The sequence below is a fragment of the Tachypleus tridentatus genome, chromosome 13 (genome assembly GCF_004210375.1).
Source record: "Tachypleus tridentatus isolate NWPU-2018 chromosome 13, ASM421037v1, whole genome shotgun sequence".
Lineage (NCBI taxonomy): Eukaryota > Metazoa > Arthropoda > Merostomata > Xiphosura > Limulidae > Tachypleus > Tachypleus tridentatus.
This window is the reverse complement of record NC_134837.1, coordinates 218,329,596-218,348,974: the sequence shown is the minus strand read 5'-3', so window position 1 is coordinate 218,348,974 and position 19,379 is coordinate 218,329,596. Positions and strand designations below refer to the sequence as shown.

General features: G+C 32.8%; 1 protein-coding gene across 1 annotated transcript; it reads right to left on the bottom strand.

The window, feature by feature from the left end:
- Positions 1-6,780: 6,780 nt before the first annotated feature.
- Positions 6,781-19,185, bottom strand: LOC143239866 (CCR4-NOT transcription complex subunit 1-like). The gene is made up of 8 exons (XM_076481458.1): positions 19,075-19,185; positions 18,848-18,949; positions 17,651-17,908; positions 16,810-16,878; positions 15,352-15,532; positions 8,172-8,304; positions 7,834-7,968; positions 6,781-7,038 (listed from the first exon to the last, which is right to left on the bottom strand). The coding sequence occupies exons 1-8, from the start codon at positions 19,099-19,101 to the stop codon at positions 6,975-6,977; spliced, it is 969 nt and encodes a 322-aa protein (XP_076337573.1). The 5' UTR covers positions 19,102-19,185; the 3' UTR covers positions 6,781-6,974.
- Positions 19,186-19,379: the final 194 nt, after the last annotated feature.

Here is a 19,379-nt window from a genome sequence, read left to right as displayed (position 1 = left end):
CAAGTTAGAGGTCAATACATAAAAATACACAAACAGACAACGACACAAGTTAGGGGTCAATACATAAAAATACACAAACAGACAACGACACAAGTTAGGGTCAATACATAAAAATACACAAACAGACAACGACACAAGTTAGGGGTCAATACATAAAAATACACAAACAGACAACGACACAAGTTAGGGGTCAATACATAAAAATACACAAACAGACAACGACACAAGTTAGGGGTCAATACATAAAAATACACAAACAGACAACGACACAAGTTAGGGTCAATACATAAAAATACACAAACAGACAACGACACAAGTTAGGGGTCAATACATAAAAATACACAAACAGACAACGACACAAGTTAGAGGTCAATACATAAAAATACACAAAGAGACAACGACACAAGTTAGAGGTCAATACATAAAAATACACAAAGAGACAACGACACAAGTTAGAGGTCAATACATAAAAATACACAAAGAGACAACGACACAAGTTAGGGGTCAATACATAAAAATACACAAAGAGACAACGACACAAGTTAGGGGTCAATACATAAAAATACACAAAGAGACAACGACACAAGTTAGGGGTCAATACATAAAAATACACAAAGAGACAACGACACAAGTTAGGGGTAAATACATAAAAATACACAAACAGACAACGACACAAGTTAGGGGTCAATACATAAAAATACACAAACAGACAACGACACAAGTTAGGGGTCAATACATAAAAATACACAAACAGACAACGACACAAGTTAGGGGTAAATACATAAAAATACACAAACAGACAACGACACAAGTTAGGGGTAAATACATAAAAATACACAAACAGACAACGACACAAGTTAGGGGTAAATACATAAAAATACACAAACAGACAACGACACAAGTTAGGGGTAAATACATAAAAATACACAAACAGACAACGACACAAGTTAGGGGTAAATACATAAAAATACACAAACAGACAACGACACAAGTTAGGGGTCAATACATAAAAATACACAAACAGACAACTTTTAACAGTTACACAAATAGGTTAGACATTTTAATTATTCGTTTGATTTTGTTCTTTTATGATTACAAAAACAATTAATATTTGATGGAATTCCAACAATAAATAGTAAATATTTAAAGTATATTTATTCTTACCTGCCTTCCAAAGTAGCGTTCAGTTATCAGCTGGAAGCATCTGGTTGTCATCTGTTTAGGATTAGGCCTAAAAAATAAATAAATAAAACCTGACTTGTACGTTAAACAAGCTTTTTATACAATTCTTGTAATCTTAAAATGTTCCAACTTAATGAATTACGCAGAAGTTAACAGCAATATGCATCAAATGAAAATAAGTGCACTTTCTCTATTTTCACATTTTATAACAATTACATTCAACGAACTGCACTTTCTCTCTATTCACATCTTTACGGGAAAAGAACATTCGTTACGTATACAAAGTTTCCTATGCTGTTTGGATGTAATGGAACTGCGCATGTGTTATGCACAGAGTTTATTTGTCGTTGTTATTTTTATTTAAGCACAAAGCTACACAATGAGTTATCTGTGCTCTCCTCACTACGGGTATCGAAACTCGGAATCTAGCGTGGTAAGTTTGCAAACATACCGCGGTACCACCGAGGGACATATACTTATGCATAACGTTTGGCTGTATGGGAAAGTGTCAGTGTTTTCCACAAAGTTTTGTATACAATTTGACTTTGTGGGGCGAAAGAAACAGTTGTATGTAGGAAAACAACAACACAGTTATGCAATGAGTAAAAATTCAATAAATCTTTTAAGTTCGTCTGATCGAAGTTAAACAAAAACTGATTTACCTCACATCAGTTTAACGCGGTTTTATACAGTAAACAGTAGTGGCAAATTATAAGTTGTTTAAACTTGTAATGAAGGTTAAACAACGTTTACCATAAATATGATACGTGTAATGTTTGAAACTTCCAAGTGGAAGTTAAGATACAGTTTCTGCGTTATTTTTCTAAGTATTGTAGTTGATAGAAATCATGCTTCATTCAATACGCTGTGTTTGTAACTTCCGTTTAATGAACTCTTATATTAATTTCTTCAGCAGCAATGTTTAATAAATCAAGATCAGATATATCAAAATTTTCACACATAACGGGCTTTTATGAATGACGAAATAATATTAATAACAGTATCTGTATGTATTCCATACGATATCCTGAAACAGATTATACTTTGCCAGTGAAGGTAGTATATACCATATTTTAAAATAAATTCGATTGACGCACTCGTGCAATTCTAAAATGAGAAATAAAAGCTTGATAAATTATATCAAATGTAAGAAAAAATTGTTTGACAACAAATTTGTTACAACGACACACTTTACCAAAATACTATTACATCTTTCAAGGATTAAAATAAGGCTTGTAATAGAAAATGAACCAAATTTCAACTCCTGTGTGTACATAGCTTGTTGACAAATAGGTTAACAATGCTTGTTGAACGCTAAAACAATAATCATAAAAACATTTTACGTAGACGTCTTATTTTAACCAAGTTTTTTAGATTACTGAATAAACAAAACTTGCACGTATTCATATGAATCAGGGTTTCTCGAACAGTGGGTCTCGACCAGGTTTCTAGAATTACGAGCTGTCTGCGCTGAGTCAATATTTTATTTTAAATCCTTGAGCTTATGAGAGGTGCACATACCACATTTGTTAAGAATTATGACGAACTACACCTTGTTTTTTTCATCCTCAGGTAATGACGTCGGAAGTTGTCTGGCAAATCCGAATGAAAAACATTCTTTTAAATCAGTATAATTAAATAATAATTTTCAGTAATTAACCTGAATATAGAGAATAGAGCACTTTAATAAATAATTTATATGCACTGCTCACGTTGTTTTGTTACAGTGTTAGCCATACACTACTACAAGTGCTACTGAACATTTTAGCTTCAATTCACTTATACCAGTTCTAGCTTATATCGTTGTAACCCCAAGATACTAGTACAAGTAGTACCTTAGGGTATATAATTTTGCTACTATAGAACAGCCTACATGTTTAACAAAACTCCTAGAGTCGAAAAAACATCGTTCTTTTAGAAATTAAACTGTATACAATATAACAATGTTGGGAAGCGGTTAAATAATTCAGTTATTCCATTTACAGATTAAGAACCTCTACTGCAAATAAAGCTAGAAAATCAGTAGCGTGGTGCACTCAATCGCAAAATTAACTCCACCTAATTTTCCGATATCATCTCTAGAATATTTCTATACAAAGTGTACAATCATTTACCTTACAAACTTATGGTAAGAAAAAATTCATATTGGTGTGATTGTACGTGTATTAATAGAAGCAACAATATAGTTTTTAAAGAAGACAACTCTAAGTTCTGGTATAGACGTTATAGATTTACATGATGAAATATGTCGCGAGTACAAGGTGCTTTGATGCGATAATAATATATGATGTATCTCGTTAAGATACACGTACGACTAAAGGTTGGTTGACATGATGAAATGTGCCGTAAATGTAACGAGCTTTGTTGAAGCTATTTCTAGTTTTGTTCAGCTGTCTAGGAGCAGAGCCACATTGGCAATCTACTATATCTACCGCGATGAATCGAACACCGGATCTTAGCGTCACAAGTTCGTAAACGTACTTCTGTTCCAAGGGGTAAATACATCTGATTAAAATGATTCTCTAATACTGTAATAAAGCCCTATCATGAAATAAGCCATCAATATAACGTGTTTTCATGAGGACATACTTCTGGTTGAAATACATATATTATTCTTAAAGTAACCTTCATGAAATACGTCGTCAATATAACGTGTTTTAAGGAGATTACGGTATTCGTGGTTAATATCAATTACTTCAAGATTTACATCATGAAATATGCTGGCACTAGGTACTAATATATCGAATATAACTGTTGTACGATCATTTAGATTTTTTTATTGTATGATACTGTTTGACATATTCAGTGATGACGAGAAAATATATATATGAAAACATACTTCGCTCGTCTACATAAAAATTTTCTCAACCCTAACCGGCCGTTTTTACATATGTATGTTTGACATGTTGCCAAATATAAAAAATTAAGCACTGTTTTACTCCCACACACAACAGTCACATTTTACTTGCAATATTCAACTGATTACGCCAATATAAATTACACCTTACAAAAATCCGCTACAATTATTTAATCAAACTCTATAGCAAAGAATGATTCGGGTCTACCAAAAAATACACTAAAGCATCTTAATAGAGGATGCGCTACGAAGCTCAGATTTGACTACTCAATTTCCGTTGTATTAGGACTAGTGAATATAAATTACCACATTTACTCAGTTTCTCGTTATGACGAAGAAAGACATTAACAAATATTCCACGTTGTTTAGGTACTACGAAACAAGACGGTTACTAGTCTGTAAACCTTTCAGGTCTCGCCCACCGAAACGAAAATAGTATTTACGTTCACGCAAGAAGAAATAACATACAGTACTAACCTAACTTATTAAAACAAAACTACTTCCCAGTCATAACAGACTGAATCACACGTACTGAACCGCCCACCACATTTAAGTAACTTCTGACAAACAAAACACAATAAACAATCTAAAAAAAAATGCTTCGTTTGTTTTGAATTTCGCTTAAAGTTACACGAGGGGGTTCTGCGCTAGCCGTTCCTAATTTAACAGTGTAAGACTGGAAGGAAAGCAGCTAACCATCAACATCCGCTGCCAAACTCTTGGGCTACTCTTACCAGCAAATACTGGGATTGGTCGTAACATTATAACACCTCCACGGCTAAATGGGCGGGCATGGTTGGTGTGACGGGAATTTGAACTCGCGACTCTCGGATTACGAGTCGAGTGCTTTAACCACCAGGCCCTGCCGGGCCCGTAAAAAGGTAGTAACACCACGGTTTGTGCATAACATTATCCAACTGGAAAGCACGAGACCATAAAACATGTCATGTTGGGAACCATGAGGTTTGTCCGAGCGTTCGTTCATCCACAACTTGAAAATCTGAGCACGCAAACAAAGCTCAAGCATTCGCTTTTGAAAATGACGGTGATACAGGTATGAATTACGATATAATATATTTAACAAGCACGAGATATTCTACATTAAATTATTATTAGTTAAATCACAGTATCATTCGTATTTCAAAATGTGACGTAATAATGTAGATTTACCTATGTTATTTTGCGTTTTAGCAAAACTGAAATGTTCAATAATTTGTTGTTGTGGGCGATACAAGTAGTTTAGAGATTTAAATCAGAGTTTATACTAAACGATTAAAATTGTTAACCTTTTCAAACACCATTAAATATTTTAAAGCGTACTATATTTTAAACATACGAAAATGTTACGTATCTTACTTAAGTAGTGGGAACTGTTAATATACAAAACCGTAAGAATAGGGTCACAAGACGCATAACTTCCCTAATTCATACTTTGTTTTATATTGTGTAACATAACAAAGAATATATAATCAAACCATACATTTTCTCTTACATTGTGTGCAGGTAAATTATGTTTAACACAGAAATGATCAAAACAGTCAAAATATGTCACTTTAATTAACATTATTTTTGTGATTTTCACTACAAAACATTCAACTTTAGATATACGACCTAATAAATATGGTGTACTTGGAGTTTACAATACGGAGAACAATGTACAAGTACATGATTTGTTCACTAGATCTACCTATCCCGTTTTAGTTTATACACTGTATTTACAAACTGTTTCATACACTATTATTTAAAAGTGTTATATTAATGATACACTGACTAAATTCTAAACAGAAACAAAACATTCAACACCATTTTTATACCAGTATTAGTGGTTAAGCTTCTTCGTTACTTTGTTTTTTCTAGTGATATACAGCTTATTCATTTTAGTCATTACAGCTAATGTTTGTGATTAAGTTATAAATGTTTTAAAATTATGCTGTGTCTTAGGATAAGAGAAGGTAAATGGCATGTTAGAGTGTCCGTTTATATTAACTAAAATACTACCAGTGTATTAATAATAAATTAATCATAGATCTGGTTACTTAGTCTTTGCCGACAATTTACTTATTTCGTTGTACAGTACAAGATAATTATATTATGCAGTATGCTTTAAGAATTGTTTTTATTTCCATGAAAATCAATTCACTAATAATAATCCCTTGGATTACAACTATAAAGTACAATGTAGAAACAAGTCATTTTACAGTTTGAAAAAAAGATCCTGTACATCAATCAATATGTGGCATCACAACGATTAAAAGATCCTGTACATCAATCAATATGTGGCATCACAACGATTAAAAGATCCTGTACATCAATCAATGTGGCATCACAACGATTAAAAGATCCTGTACATCAATCAATGTGGCATCACAACGATTAAAAGATACTGTACATCAATCAATATGGCATCACAACGATTAAAAGATACTGTACATCAATCAATATGGCATCACAACGATTAAAAGATACTGTACATCAATCAATATGGCATCACAACGATTAAAAGATACTGTACATCAATCAATATGGCATCACAACGATTAAAAGATCCTGTACATCAATCAATATGGCATCACAACGATTAAAGATCCTGTACATCAATCAATATGGCATCACAACGATTAAAGATCCTGTACATCAATCAATATGGCATCACAACGATTAAAAGATCCTGTACATCAATCAATATGGCATCACAACGATTAAAAGATCCTGTACATCAATCAATATGGCATCACAACGATTAAAAGATCCTGTACATCAATCAATATGGCATCACAACGATTAAAAGATCCTGTACATCAATCAATATGGCATCACAACGATTAAAAGATCCTGTACATCAATCAATATGGCATCACAACGATTAAAAGATCTTGTACATCAATCAATATAACATCACAACGATTAAAAGATCCTATACATCACAGTCAAGCCCTCACTTGGTAGCAGCGTCGGAAGGTTTCTGAGACATACAGGAACGAGCAACACTATCAAATAATCTACATGAAAAAGTGACTGAAATTAAATGCTCTGTAAAGTGGGTAAATAAACACCAGTATGCTACATTGAAGACATAATAGAAGTCTAGTTTAAATGTAATGTTAATTGTTTTAATAAACCTTTTCACAATTACATAATATTCTTAAATTCCAGTTGTTAGTTTTTTTAGTGTTATATATTACCCAAATCTAACAATATCAATTACAAAATTCGTTGCAGTAATTAGTACATTAAGGAAAATAACTATCTCAATATTTGCTCATGTGTGTATATCTTTCACAAAGCAACATTGCCTTATTCTAGTTGGTGCTCAGTTTTAATAGGTTTTAAAGAACAGAACAACGTAGCAACCAGTAGGAAGTGGGTTTAATAACTGATTAACTTCATTTTTGAGGGTCTCAATGCTTAAAGCAATATTTAAGCTAAACTTTATTACTGTACAATTCAAAGGATAAACATTACAAAATATTTTAGCAAAAAAATAAAAATGAAAAAATGGTTGAATACCATTATTGAAAAAAAAAAAAAATACAAATTTTTAGGCTTACAACATGAGTACTCATTTGTATTAAGTAACTTATTTAGACTATTGATCATATTTTTCCACCATTATGTTACAAAGTCAAAATAGTGTGGCCTGCAATGTTTTAACTTACAAAATCTTATCTAGGTTCAGGCTAAAATGTTATGATTTGTTCCTTAGAAACTTGTAATTCAAATTATTTAATTAGATCATCTTGTTTACTAATATGTTGTTTAAGTTCTCAATGTAATAAGAGTTTACAGATACTTACTTCTCAATTTCAGGAGCAAAATGCACAAATTCATGATTCCAGATTTTATATGCTGGATTTTTAATTAGTTCAATAAAAGTAACTACCAGTCCCCATGGATGTGGTCTGTTCACAATTACTCTTTCTAGAAGAACCCTAGATAAAACAGTTTATTAAATGCTATAAAAATTCTGTTCATTGAGATAGCTGTTCTAGTTGATAACTATGTGAAAGTATATGTTTGCTTTAACTATATTAATATCTGACTACTGCTGGAACTATTTCTAAAAGTACATTTAACATGCATAGCTATAAACATGCAAACTGATAAAAAATATATACATCTTAAAACTACTTACCTAGTGATCTGTTCTTGAATGATTTCAGAGTTGGCTTCAGCAAACAAGTACAATAGAGTACAACTGAAATAGTAAGTATGACTACTTGGGTAGCGAAGCTGATTTGCTATTGCATTCAGGAACAAATAACGGCCTAGTGAGAGGTTCAACAAAGTTTAACATTAGAATTAAGATTTTTAAACATTAATGAGTATCAATTACCAATGCAATAGTTGCATGTCTTGTAGAGAAAAACTTTATTCCCCTTCTATTTCAAGGATCTAATCAAATATAAACAAACAAAGGAGCATTGTTCACTTTCCTCTTAAAACTGTTTATAGCATTTCTAGTTCAAGGTGTAAAAGGCAACAAGCCACGTACAATATTTATTCATTCAACCAATCAATTTTAGCAAGTTATTAAACTATGAAATTTAATAATACATTTTGCAATTTATTATAAAAATATTACACACAGTACAACAAGTGTACGAGGTAACCTTAGGCAGTCATCTGTTACAGGTAAACCTTTTTTCAATTGGAATCACACATGATTTTAAGAGTTAGTTTACAACCGCTAACTTTTATTTGACTTGATTTTTTATTTACATTTTTTTGAAATTAAAGTTCCTATCCCATTTTATTAAAAGTTTATATTCAAGAAAATCTCTGAGAAATAATACTCATTACACATTTAACAAAACACATTAGAGTATGACTATTACAATTATTTTGAATATTCATATCAAACTGGGCAACAATCATAGGTTACAAAAAAGTCTTGGTGGAAAGGCATCTATCAGACTCATTTCAGCATTGTTTGGCATAAGTAGTGCAATACAAATACAGTTATTTCAGGGAAGAACATAATGGCCCTTTCTGATAATGCATTCCCATTCAGTTTATACAGATACGATCAGACAAGAAATTTAGAGTTTACAGGACACAAGTATTCCTTTTACTTAATATTAGAAAGCAAAGGAATATGGATGAGCTTGGGCATAAAAAAATAACCAAAAGTAAACTTCAAGTTACACTGTAGCCAAAATGAAAAAAAAATTATGGTATTTCCTAACAAGCAAGAATCCACAGTGGTCAATAGGTAAACTGTGTATACCCTCAAACACAGTATGCAACATAAAAAAAGGATTTCCATCTGGAACTTACCCTGTTAATGTATGGATTTAACAAGATAAGACCTTCAGTTATAAAACTCATTTAACTATTGTGTACCTGTGAAATATGCATTTATTTTATTAAATACTGTTGTACTGTATGTCCATGTATTATCAGTCATATCAATAGATGCAGCAACCATCAACTTCTGTGCAAATTGGACCACTGAAGTGGGCTTGGGGAAACTGTTAAGCTCATACATTATACAAATTAAGAAAATCGTGTAGGGAAGAATGGTCTGCTTTTGACACAACAGATTTGAAGCCTTTTTTGAAAAACACTGGACTAAAAAGCAGTTGTTAAGGTGTGCAACCATTACATACAGTATAATCAGATGTGACGAGACAGACAATGATGACATGGTAAGGCTCCAGTGATTTTTTGCTATAATATTGTAGTGTATCCAAAGTTTATTTTTGAACTAATGTAGTTTCCTAACATCATGAATGTACCACCAAATGCATGTATTTAGATATAAGCATACCTAAAATGCCTAGAAGCTGGACCGCATTTCCTGATAAAAGGATGTATGTCACTAGTCACTAACAGTGAAAATGAATCTATTGATAACAAGGAAAATTAAGCCAAGAAAATGTTTAACAAGATCATTTAATAAGACAAAAAACTTACTCACTGATGGATAGTTTTAAAAAGTTGAACACAAACCTGACAAAAGGAAAATGAGAAACTTGTACAAAGAAAATAAATGTTTAAACAATTAAACTGAAGGATAAACTAATAACATACAACATGCAAGTTACTTCAACTTATGTTTACGATAGCGATACCAAGTGTCACTTAGAAACATAGCAATAACAACAAAAGGGAGAAAAAAAAAAAAGGAGGCTAATTTATTTCTTATTGTTAAGAATATTGAGATAAGTGCTGCCACCTGTAGTTAGAAATAACTTAAGGAGAACATTATACATGACAGGAACAAGAAGTATTGTGATGTCACACTTTTTTTTGCACATGTGTACTCAATGAATAAACACAAAACAGGTTATGAGCCCAGGAATGCTCTAATAGTACTTAAACAGATGAAACTGTTTTAAAATTGTTAGTACAAGTAATCCAGGAGATACTGAAGATTACTGTAGAACAGTTTTGGATGACAATTTTTTGTTGGATGGCACAGGATTTACATGGATACTTCATCACAAGCGCTGGGTGATTAGTTTCCTTTGTCTGGAAGCCACTGGGATATACCAAGATATACTTTAAGTAAAATATTGATTGACACTATTTTCTCAAGTCATATAAAGGGAGAAGTAGATCTAAATCAAAGAAAGGAATATTACAGTTGTGGTTGAAATAGTTTGACAATGGAAAATAAAATATCAATTGATAAGTTGGAAGAAAAAAATTGGGCCACATGGAAATTTCAAATGGAACATTTATTGAGCGGAAAAGACCTATGGGACCATGTGACTGAAACAGAGGTATTGGCAGAGACAGCCAATGATCAAACAAGGGCAGATTTCAACAGGAAAAGGGAAAGAACATTTTCAACAATTGTTCTGAATATTCAAGGTGCACAACTATCTTGTCACCTCATGCACAACTCCCAAGGTAGTATGGAATGTACTGCGTGTTCACTTTGATAGGGACACACTAGCCAATAAACTATTCTTGAAAAAGAGGTATTTTTGATGTGAGATGAAAGAAAGCATGATGGTCCAGGAACATTTGAAACAAATGAAGGAATTAACGGATCAGCTTGCTGCAGTTGGGGCAGAAATAGCAGAAGATCAGGTTGTTACCTTACTTGGTAGTCTGCCAGCTAGCTATGATACAATTGTAACAACCCAGGAAACCAAAATTGATGACATCTCATTAGAATTTGTGCAACAGGCACTGATTTATGAAGAACAAAAGAAAAAAAACCACATTGAATGAAACATCAACTGCATTAGCCAATTGCAGCAACTTCAAACCACATGGAACACAAGAAACAAAGAAAAGGGGTAACAGCTTCAAGTGTTACAAGTGTGGCAGAGAGGGACATATAAAATGTAATTGTCCAACACTGAAGGAAATAGTCCACAAAGCTAAGAATGTGGATATTAATGTGGCAGAAGATTATACTGATGGAAACAATGGTGTTGCCTTTGTAACAAACCAGGATAAAGGAATAGGAAATGTGGAAGTGTTGGTGAATTCTGGTGCATCTAGGCATATGACACACCAGAGGAACATATCAACTTATCACAAGTTTAGCACACCTTAGCAAGTTAGGATTGGTGATGGAAAAACTGTTGAAGCTCTTGGAGTTGGAAACTGTAAACTGGAAATGACATTTAAAGTCAGTAATTCAAAGCATGTTACAATGCAGAGAGTCCTTCATATACCAAAATTAGCTAGCAATCTACTTTCAGTAGAAGCTGCTACTGAAAAAGGAAATATTGTGCAGTTTGGAGTTAATAGCTGCTACATCTGAGGTAAATCAGGACAACTCCATGCCATGGGTACAAGAAAGAATGATGGTCTATACCAACTGGGCTGTAAGACCAGTGTTATTGAGAATCCCTCAGCCTCAAACAGCAGCATGAATGGCTTGGATATATGGCATCAACGATTAGGGCATGTCAGTGTTTCACAGTTACAGAAGCTAGTCAGGAGTGGAAATGTAAGTGGAATCAAATTCCAGAAGTCTGTTGAAGCCAGTTTCTGTGAGGGATGCACTGAAGGTAAAATGCACAGGAAGCCATTTAAGTCAGTGAGAGAAATCAGATCAAAGGGAAGACTGCAATTGGTACACAGTGATGTCTGTGGTCCTATGCAAACTCCATCTATTGGAGATAGCAAGTACTTTGTTACATTTATTGATGATTACTCAAGATGCTGCAGAGTATTTCTTGAAACAGAAGAAGTCTGAGACATTCAAGGAATTTGAGAAGTTGTACTCAAATGAATCTGGAGAGAGCATAAAAACCCTGTGCACAGATAATGGCAGAGAATATACATCAAATGAGTTCCAGCAATATTTGAAGTCAAGAGGCATTCATCATGAGATGTCAGTAGCATATTGTCCAGAACAAAATGGTGTTGCTGAGAGAAGGAACAGAACCCTTGTGGAATCAGCAAGAAGCATGCTGTCACGTGCTAAGTTACCAAGAATGCACTGGGTGGAAGCTGTAGCTACTGCAGCATATGTGAGTAACAGAGTATCCACATCGGCATAAAAGATGGTAGTACACCATATGAGAGATGGTATGGGAAGAAACCAGATGTAGAACACATGAAAGTGTTCGGGTGGCTTGCATATGCACATGTGCCAGATGCATCAAGACAGAAATTAGACATGAAGTCTATGTAGGTACGTTTCATTAGATATGATAACTGCACCAAAGGATATTAACTGTATGATAAAAAATCCAGGAAGATTTTCATATGGCAAGATGTTATCTTTAATGAAACAGAATTTGGTCAAGAGCCTGTGAGAAATGAGTGTATCTCATAAAGTGAACAGATAGTGGACCAATAAACAGAAGTTAAAGCTAAAGATAAAGCTGAAAGACCAGCAAGAAATAGGAAACCCCCTCATCTGCTATGGATATCATGAGTATGCTGATATGGCAGCAGCAAATGAATCAGTTTGTCACACTGCAAACTTATGCAGTATATTAGAGCCAAGCACATTAAGTGAAGCAATGTAAAGGAGTGGAAGTTGGCCACAGATCTGGAATTTGAGTCTTTACAAGAAAATGACACCTGGGATCTGGTGGAATTACCAGCTGGAAGAAAACCTATAGGTTGTAAGTGGGTGTTCAAAGTTAAGTATAGAAATACTGGAAATGTAGAGAGGTTCAAGAGTAGGCTGGTGGCCAAAGGTTAGTGACAGTATTATGGTCTGGATTATGAGGAAACCTTCTCCTCAATGGTGTGCTATGCATCAATTTGCTCCTTGATTGCATTTGCTGTGCAGAACAACTTGAAAATTCACCAGATGGATGTCATAACTGCATTTCTGAATGGAAATCTGGATGAAGAGATATACCTGGAACAACCAGAAGGTTATGCTGTTCCAGGGAAGGAAAACCTTATGTGTAAACTGAAAAAATCACTGTCTGGATTGAAACAGTCACCACGCTGTTGGAATAAATCATTTCATGAACGGATGATGGAACTGCAATTTGTTCAGAGTTCAGCAGATCCATGTGTTTACATACGGAAGAGTGAAAATATAGCAATAGTTGCAGTATATGTGGATGATATTTTGGTTGCTGATAGTGATGATGAAATAATCACTATAAAGGAAGCACTGAAGGAAAAATTCTGCATAAAAGACCTTGAAAAGCTCCATTACATCCTTGGACTCGGTGTTGTTCAGAATGAAAAGAATGGCTTTGTATGGTTAAATCGAAGACAGTACATACAAGCTATGCTGGTGAAATTTAGAATGACTGAGTGTAAGGCAGTTACAACTCCATCAGATGTAAACGTGAAACTGCAAAAGGATGGTGTTAGCACTCAGGTTGACCACAGTTTGTACCAGTCGTTTGTAGGCAACCTTCTGTATGCTGCAATGGGAACAAGACCAGATATTGCATGTCCAGTGGGAACAATATTGAAATATTGTGCTCAGCCCAACACAGCACATTTGACAGCAGAAAAGAGAATCCTACGTTACTTGAAAGGAACAGCTGATCTTAGTCTTAAGTTTGAAAAGGTACCAGGAGACGTCATTACTCAGATGCAGATTTTGCTGGAGACCTGGATGACAGGAAGTCCACATCAGGAAATATCTTCATTTAAGCAGGAGCAGCTGTAAGTTGGATTAGCAAAAAGCAATCACCGATAGCCCTGTCCACCTCAGAGGCAGAGTATATAGCCTTGAGTCTTGCAGCACAGGAAACAGTATGGTTGAGAAGATTACTGCAAGAAATAGGTTCTGAAGTTGATGACCCTGTTCGTATCATGGAAGATAACCAAGGAACAATCGCAATGCCACAGAATCCAGTGGGTCATGCAAGAACAAAACACATTGATATTCATTACCACTTCATTCACCAATGTGTGCAGAATGGATCAGTAAAACTGGAATATTGTCCCACAAACAGTATGACTGCTGACATTCTTAGAAAGCCACTTGCTAGAAATGCATTTGAAAGGTTCAGAGATAATGTTGGACTGGCACCAATGGATAAATGAACCAGATAGAGTGACGATTATAATAACAGATTGAAAGTAATTGTAAAACATTTAGAATAACTCTAAAGATTATTGGCAGTAATTGTAAGTTTGTGTAAAACTTAAATTTAAGTGGAAGTGTTAAGAATATTGAGATAAGTGCTGCCACCTGTAATTAGGAATAACTCAAGGAGAACATTCATGACAGGAACAGAAAGTATTGTGATGTCACACTATTTTTTATTTTATTTTTTATACATGTCTACTCAATGAATAAACAAACACTTACTACTAATTCTTAATAACGATAAAGGTTGTATAGAATTATAAGTACACATTTAATACAAATTTTCCTAGTAAATTACATCAGATTTATATTTATGCTGCATAGCAAGTGTTTTAATTGATTTCTTTTCAGTTTTGCAAGTACAACTTTCTTCTAAGAAACTGCATAATTACAGGTACAAAGTGTTTTATATGTATTAATTCTTGCAATATGTTTAGTACACTGAATACTTCGTGATTTTGTAATGTGATGTAATCACATTCAAAAGAAAAATAAATCTTCACAGAAAACAGCTCCTTATTTTCATAAATTAGGAAACATCTATTGATAGATCATTTATGCAATAATGCTCTAATGGAATAAAGGATTTAAGTCCCCCTTAAAATTACAGTCAAACCAAAATGTTAGAATAATAAACATTAAAAATAAAGATTTACATAACTGCAAGAAATAGAAGAACAAACAATAAATCAACATCCAAACCATGATGTATTATACTTTTCTGCCTCAGAAATGAATACTCAAACTACATATCTTTGATATTTAAAACACAGTTAAATTGGTACGTTTGTGGAAAATATAAGACTGAATGGAATGTTATTCAAACCTTCAGTATCTAGATCTACAGCCAGATTTTGGAATATGTCCATATGAGAAGTATGAGCAATTGTTCCCATGCTTGGGGTCTGTCCTTTGCTTTGAATGTGACTAATGGCTTGGATACCAACATAAGGAACTAAAGCATTGATTAAAGGAATATTGTATTTCATTCCTGGCTCTTTGGAAACCTGAAACAGAAAATTATATTTAATATATGACACCTACATACTTAGAAGCAGCTCTTTTGCAAAATATACATTAGAAATTAAAGTTATGAATACTTTCAGTTACTTCAAATGGAATAAATTGCAATTTACAATACGATTTGCCAAAGTCAGAAACATTTTCATTGAAGTACAGAATTTGAAATAATTATGAAACAATGAGGAAAGGAATTTAAAATGTAAATACCAAAGGAATACTACTAAAGTGTAATAATTGTAGATTGTATTGTAATAACAGAATATATAAAAATAATTAGTCTCGTTAATTGGACACTAAATTAACTGAAATAGTTAAAACTGCCTAAGCAACAAAGACACCAAAATTAAAGGATAGGTTGTAGGTTGAAAAATTGCCAAGTGCATTATATTTTTATTTAAAGGAAGATGACATTGACTGGTGCTCTATATTAAAATATACAGCTTACAACAACAGTGCATAATCTGAAGAAGAACACCAGCTTAATAAGTCATCCTTCTTTAAATAAAAATATAACGAACTTAACAATTTTAACTTATTGTTTAATTTCCAAAATAACTAAACCATCCTGTATGGCATTTCTATAAGTTATTTAAAGCTTTGAATACAAATGTGGTAATAAGAATTTATCACTTTGTTGTAGTAATAGAATAAAGAATTTGTCTCGCATTGGATTCCAACTTACCTGAAATTGCTTATGTGGACTATTGTTGAAAAGATTATTTAAAGCTTGGGATACAAATGTGATTAACTGTGGAATAAACATTTGTGAATATGTTTGACTTGTTTCAATATATTAAAATAAATGGATTGTGTGCTGTCCTTTTCTGTTGAAATTTATATGCACAAGTCAAAAGACACCTTTACTATAAAAGAATTCTGCCTACCCATATACATAAAAACACCATTAGGAAAACTGAGAGAGAAAGACAAGATATTCAAGAATGTTCTTGACTGACTAAACACATTAAAACATTAATGTGATATGTGAAAAAGGGATTTTTCACAAGATTAGAATATCATGCAGCTAAAACTTTTTTTCAATAACTTATATCTTGAAACTAATATATATCTATTATTGGAAAAACTGTTTATACTATCAATACTTATCTGCAATATTGGTGAAATTACAATCAGTCCTAATGTTTCTTTATTTTCTAATCTATATCATTTACAGTACATTTCTGCAACAGAACATCTTGAATTAGGTAGAACCTATGAAATTGTAGCCATTTAACAAGTTTTTAAAACAAAAACAGCAAACCTGCAAAATGCTTCTCAACTCTGACAGGAAGGTTACTGGACTTCGACTGGTCATATAAGAGTCCAATTCCTAAAGAATGAGGACAATATTGAAATAGTTTGAATATTTAAAAGATATATTATCAACCATAGAAGAAAAAACATTATTCCATTCCTTATGCAACAAACTACACTTTTCACCAATGTATTGCCACACACCTAAATAAAGGTGTTGGCAAGTGTGCGTTTCTCAATACAAGTAGAAATACATTCTACTTACTATAAATTTGTAATTTTCTTTTCATTTAAGAACAAACTTTTGTAGCATTGAGTTAGGGTCTCTTTCTAAGAAACATTTTTCAACTTTCATTTTAATGCATTGTTCACAAGAAAAATTTGGAGCTCTTCTAAAATAAGTTTCTTTCATTATTGTTCTGCTTACCCCAACGTGTACATCTAATATCTGTACTTACTAATAAGCTGGTATCAATTAAGAATATATAATTATCCATGCTATGCTCCATATGATTTGTCTTTTTTGCTGGTTTTTATTAAAGGGTGTTTAGTCGCTACCCTTTAATATGTAGTGATTTGAATAATTACTAATGAAGCTCAATTTTGAAAATAGTTAGAGACAAGGTTCATAAGACTGGAGCAAATTATAAACCACTTGTGTCATAATGAAAATAATACGAGATTAATTAATGGTTTCAAGAAATTTATTTTAGAGGGGTGAGCACACTCATGCACTTTAACTTTATAACAGTTCTCCTGGTTTTGCTGTACTCAGTGGCCCTAATAATGATATTAATCAAACATGAATCAAAATATAAGCACAAATCTACTAAACAGGAACTACTTACCTTCTTAAAGGTTGCTGGTTGAATTACATTGTCAAAGTTTATTAGTATACGAGGTGACTGCGAGATCTCTTGTAACAAGTCAAATTTAAGGTTGGGAGTGAACGGATCTGGTAATTTCATGTGGTGTGGGTATGTACTAAGAATGATGTTTCTCATCTGAATACAGTTTGATGGAATACTATTACAAAGTACAAAATAGTAGTCGCAGAGAAACTCTGGAAAATCATGAAGTAGGAGGAGCAGAACACGAAGGGTCCCCTATAAGATAGTTAACAAGTATCAGTTTGATTAGACTAATCTTGAATTTAAGTAATTAAAAAATTGGATAAATTGTTCACATTAAGACAAATTAAATTTGAAGGTAAAATTCTGTATACATTTGAACTGAATGGTTTTTTAAGTGCTGTAAGTTATTAAAATTTTCTAAGCTTATTGCAACAAAATAGAAGAATTCAACTACTAGGCCTATTCCTACAGAGTTATAAAACTGCATTATGTAAACATAGACACGCACCTTGTTTTATATTTTAGATGAAAATCACTCAATGAGGAACATTAGAAACAAAGAATATTACACAAGTATTAAGCTTACTAAAATACTATGAAATAACAAACATGTCAGTAACTATAAATTCTAAATGAATATTTTACTTTACAAAGCAAAACTGCTAAATATACATGATCTCAGACATGAGAAATATTGTGAATAAAAGGAAGATAATGATAGCATACTTCATTAAAAACGTTTTAGCAAGTTCATGCATGATAACTTAAATTAGAAAAGGAATTCTAGAAAACAAAATTTAAAATGCCAGTCACAAAGTAAGGCTGTCTTAAAAACTTTTTATAACTAGAAATTATATATGATAATCTTGGTACATAAAGTAACCCACACTTGGTGTTGGAGAAAATGGTTAAGTACAATTGTCCATACTACACTGTATATATGCCACACTCATTTTATGTAGGAATGAGTTGATAAATTCTTATAAAAGAAAAATAGTTGATACTGTACCCCAAAAAGAAAGACAAACTCCTTAAACATTCTTTAATTTTCATATTATCACACCTAACAATAATATTGTTAGAAGATAGCCAAGAAAACATAAATAGAAACTTAATTAACAACTCAACTAAAAAATCGACATTAAATCACTTAAGAGTTTGTTCACTGTGAGGAATTGAGTTTTTTTTCACCTTATACAACAATTTTATCTGTTTGGGAAGTTCCACATTTCTCAGAAAAGGGGCTAAAAAGTTGAACAAGTCAATCAGTAGCTCGGCATACATTCTCCAAACCTAGAACAAAAAGAATTGCTGCATGTCTATCTGACAAACTGAGTAATGTCATAATATTGTATTCTCTCAATATATAAATAAGAAAATTGAGCAGTTAACACTATTTAAGTTATCTAAAAATGTACCTTTCGTCGTGGATTGATAACGAACATCTTTCTTAGAAGCACACGGTGCGACACTAATTCAAGCCATGCATAAGTAAATCCAGGGGCTTTTGAAGGTTGGAGTATATGAAGGGTGTTGCTGAAGTAAACATTAAGTCACAAAATCCAGTGTTAAAGTGATAATTTAGTGCTGTGATTTTACTTATTAATATCCTATCACCAAATTCAATTGAAGATAAGAAATGCTAAATTTTAGTGTTTTCTGAAACATTTTGCAAGTTATGATTATAAAATCAGAGAAAGATCACAGTTTATTAATAACACAG

Bases quoted from the DNA above. Each gene is read 5' to 3' on its own strand.
- LOC143239866 (XM_076481458.1), bottom strand. From the start codon at position 19,101: ATGTTCGTTATCAATCCACGACGAAAG. The intron at 16,879-17,650 runs GTAAGTAGTTCC...CTCATTCTTTAG, and splicing joins AACCAGCAACCTTTAAGAAG to GAATTGGACTCTTATATGAC. The intron at 15,533-16,809 runs GTTTGCTGTTTT...TTTCTGTTTCAG, and splicing joins AGTTGAGAAGCATTTTGCAG to GTTTCCAAAGAGCCAGGAAT.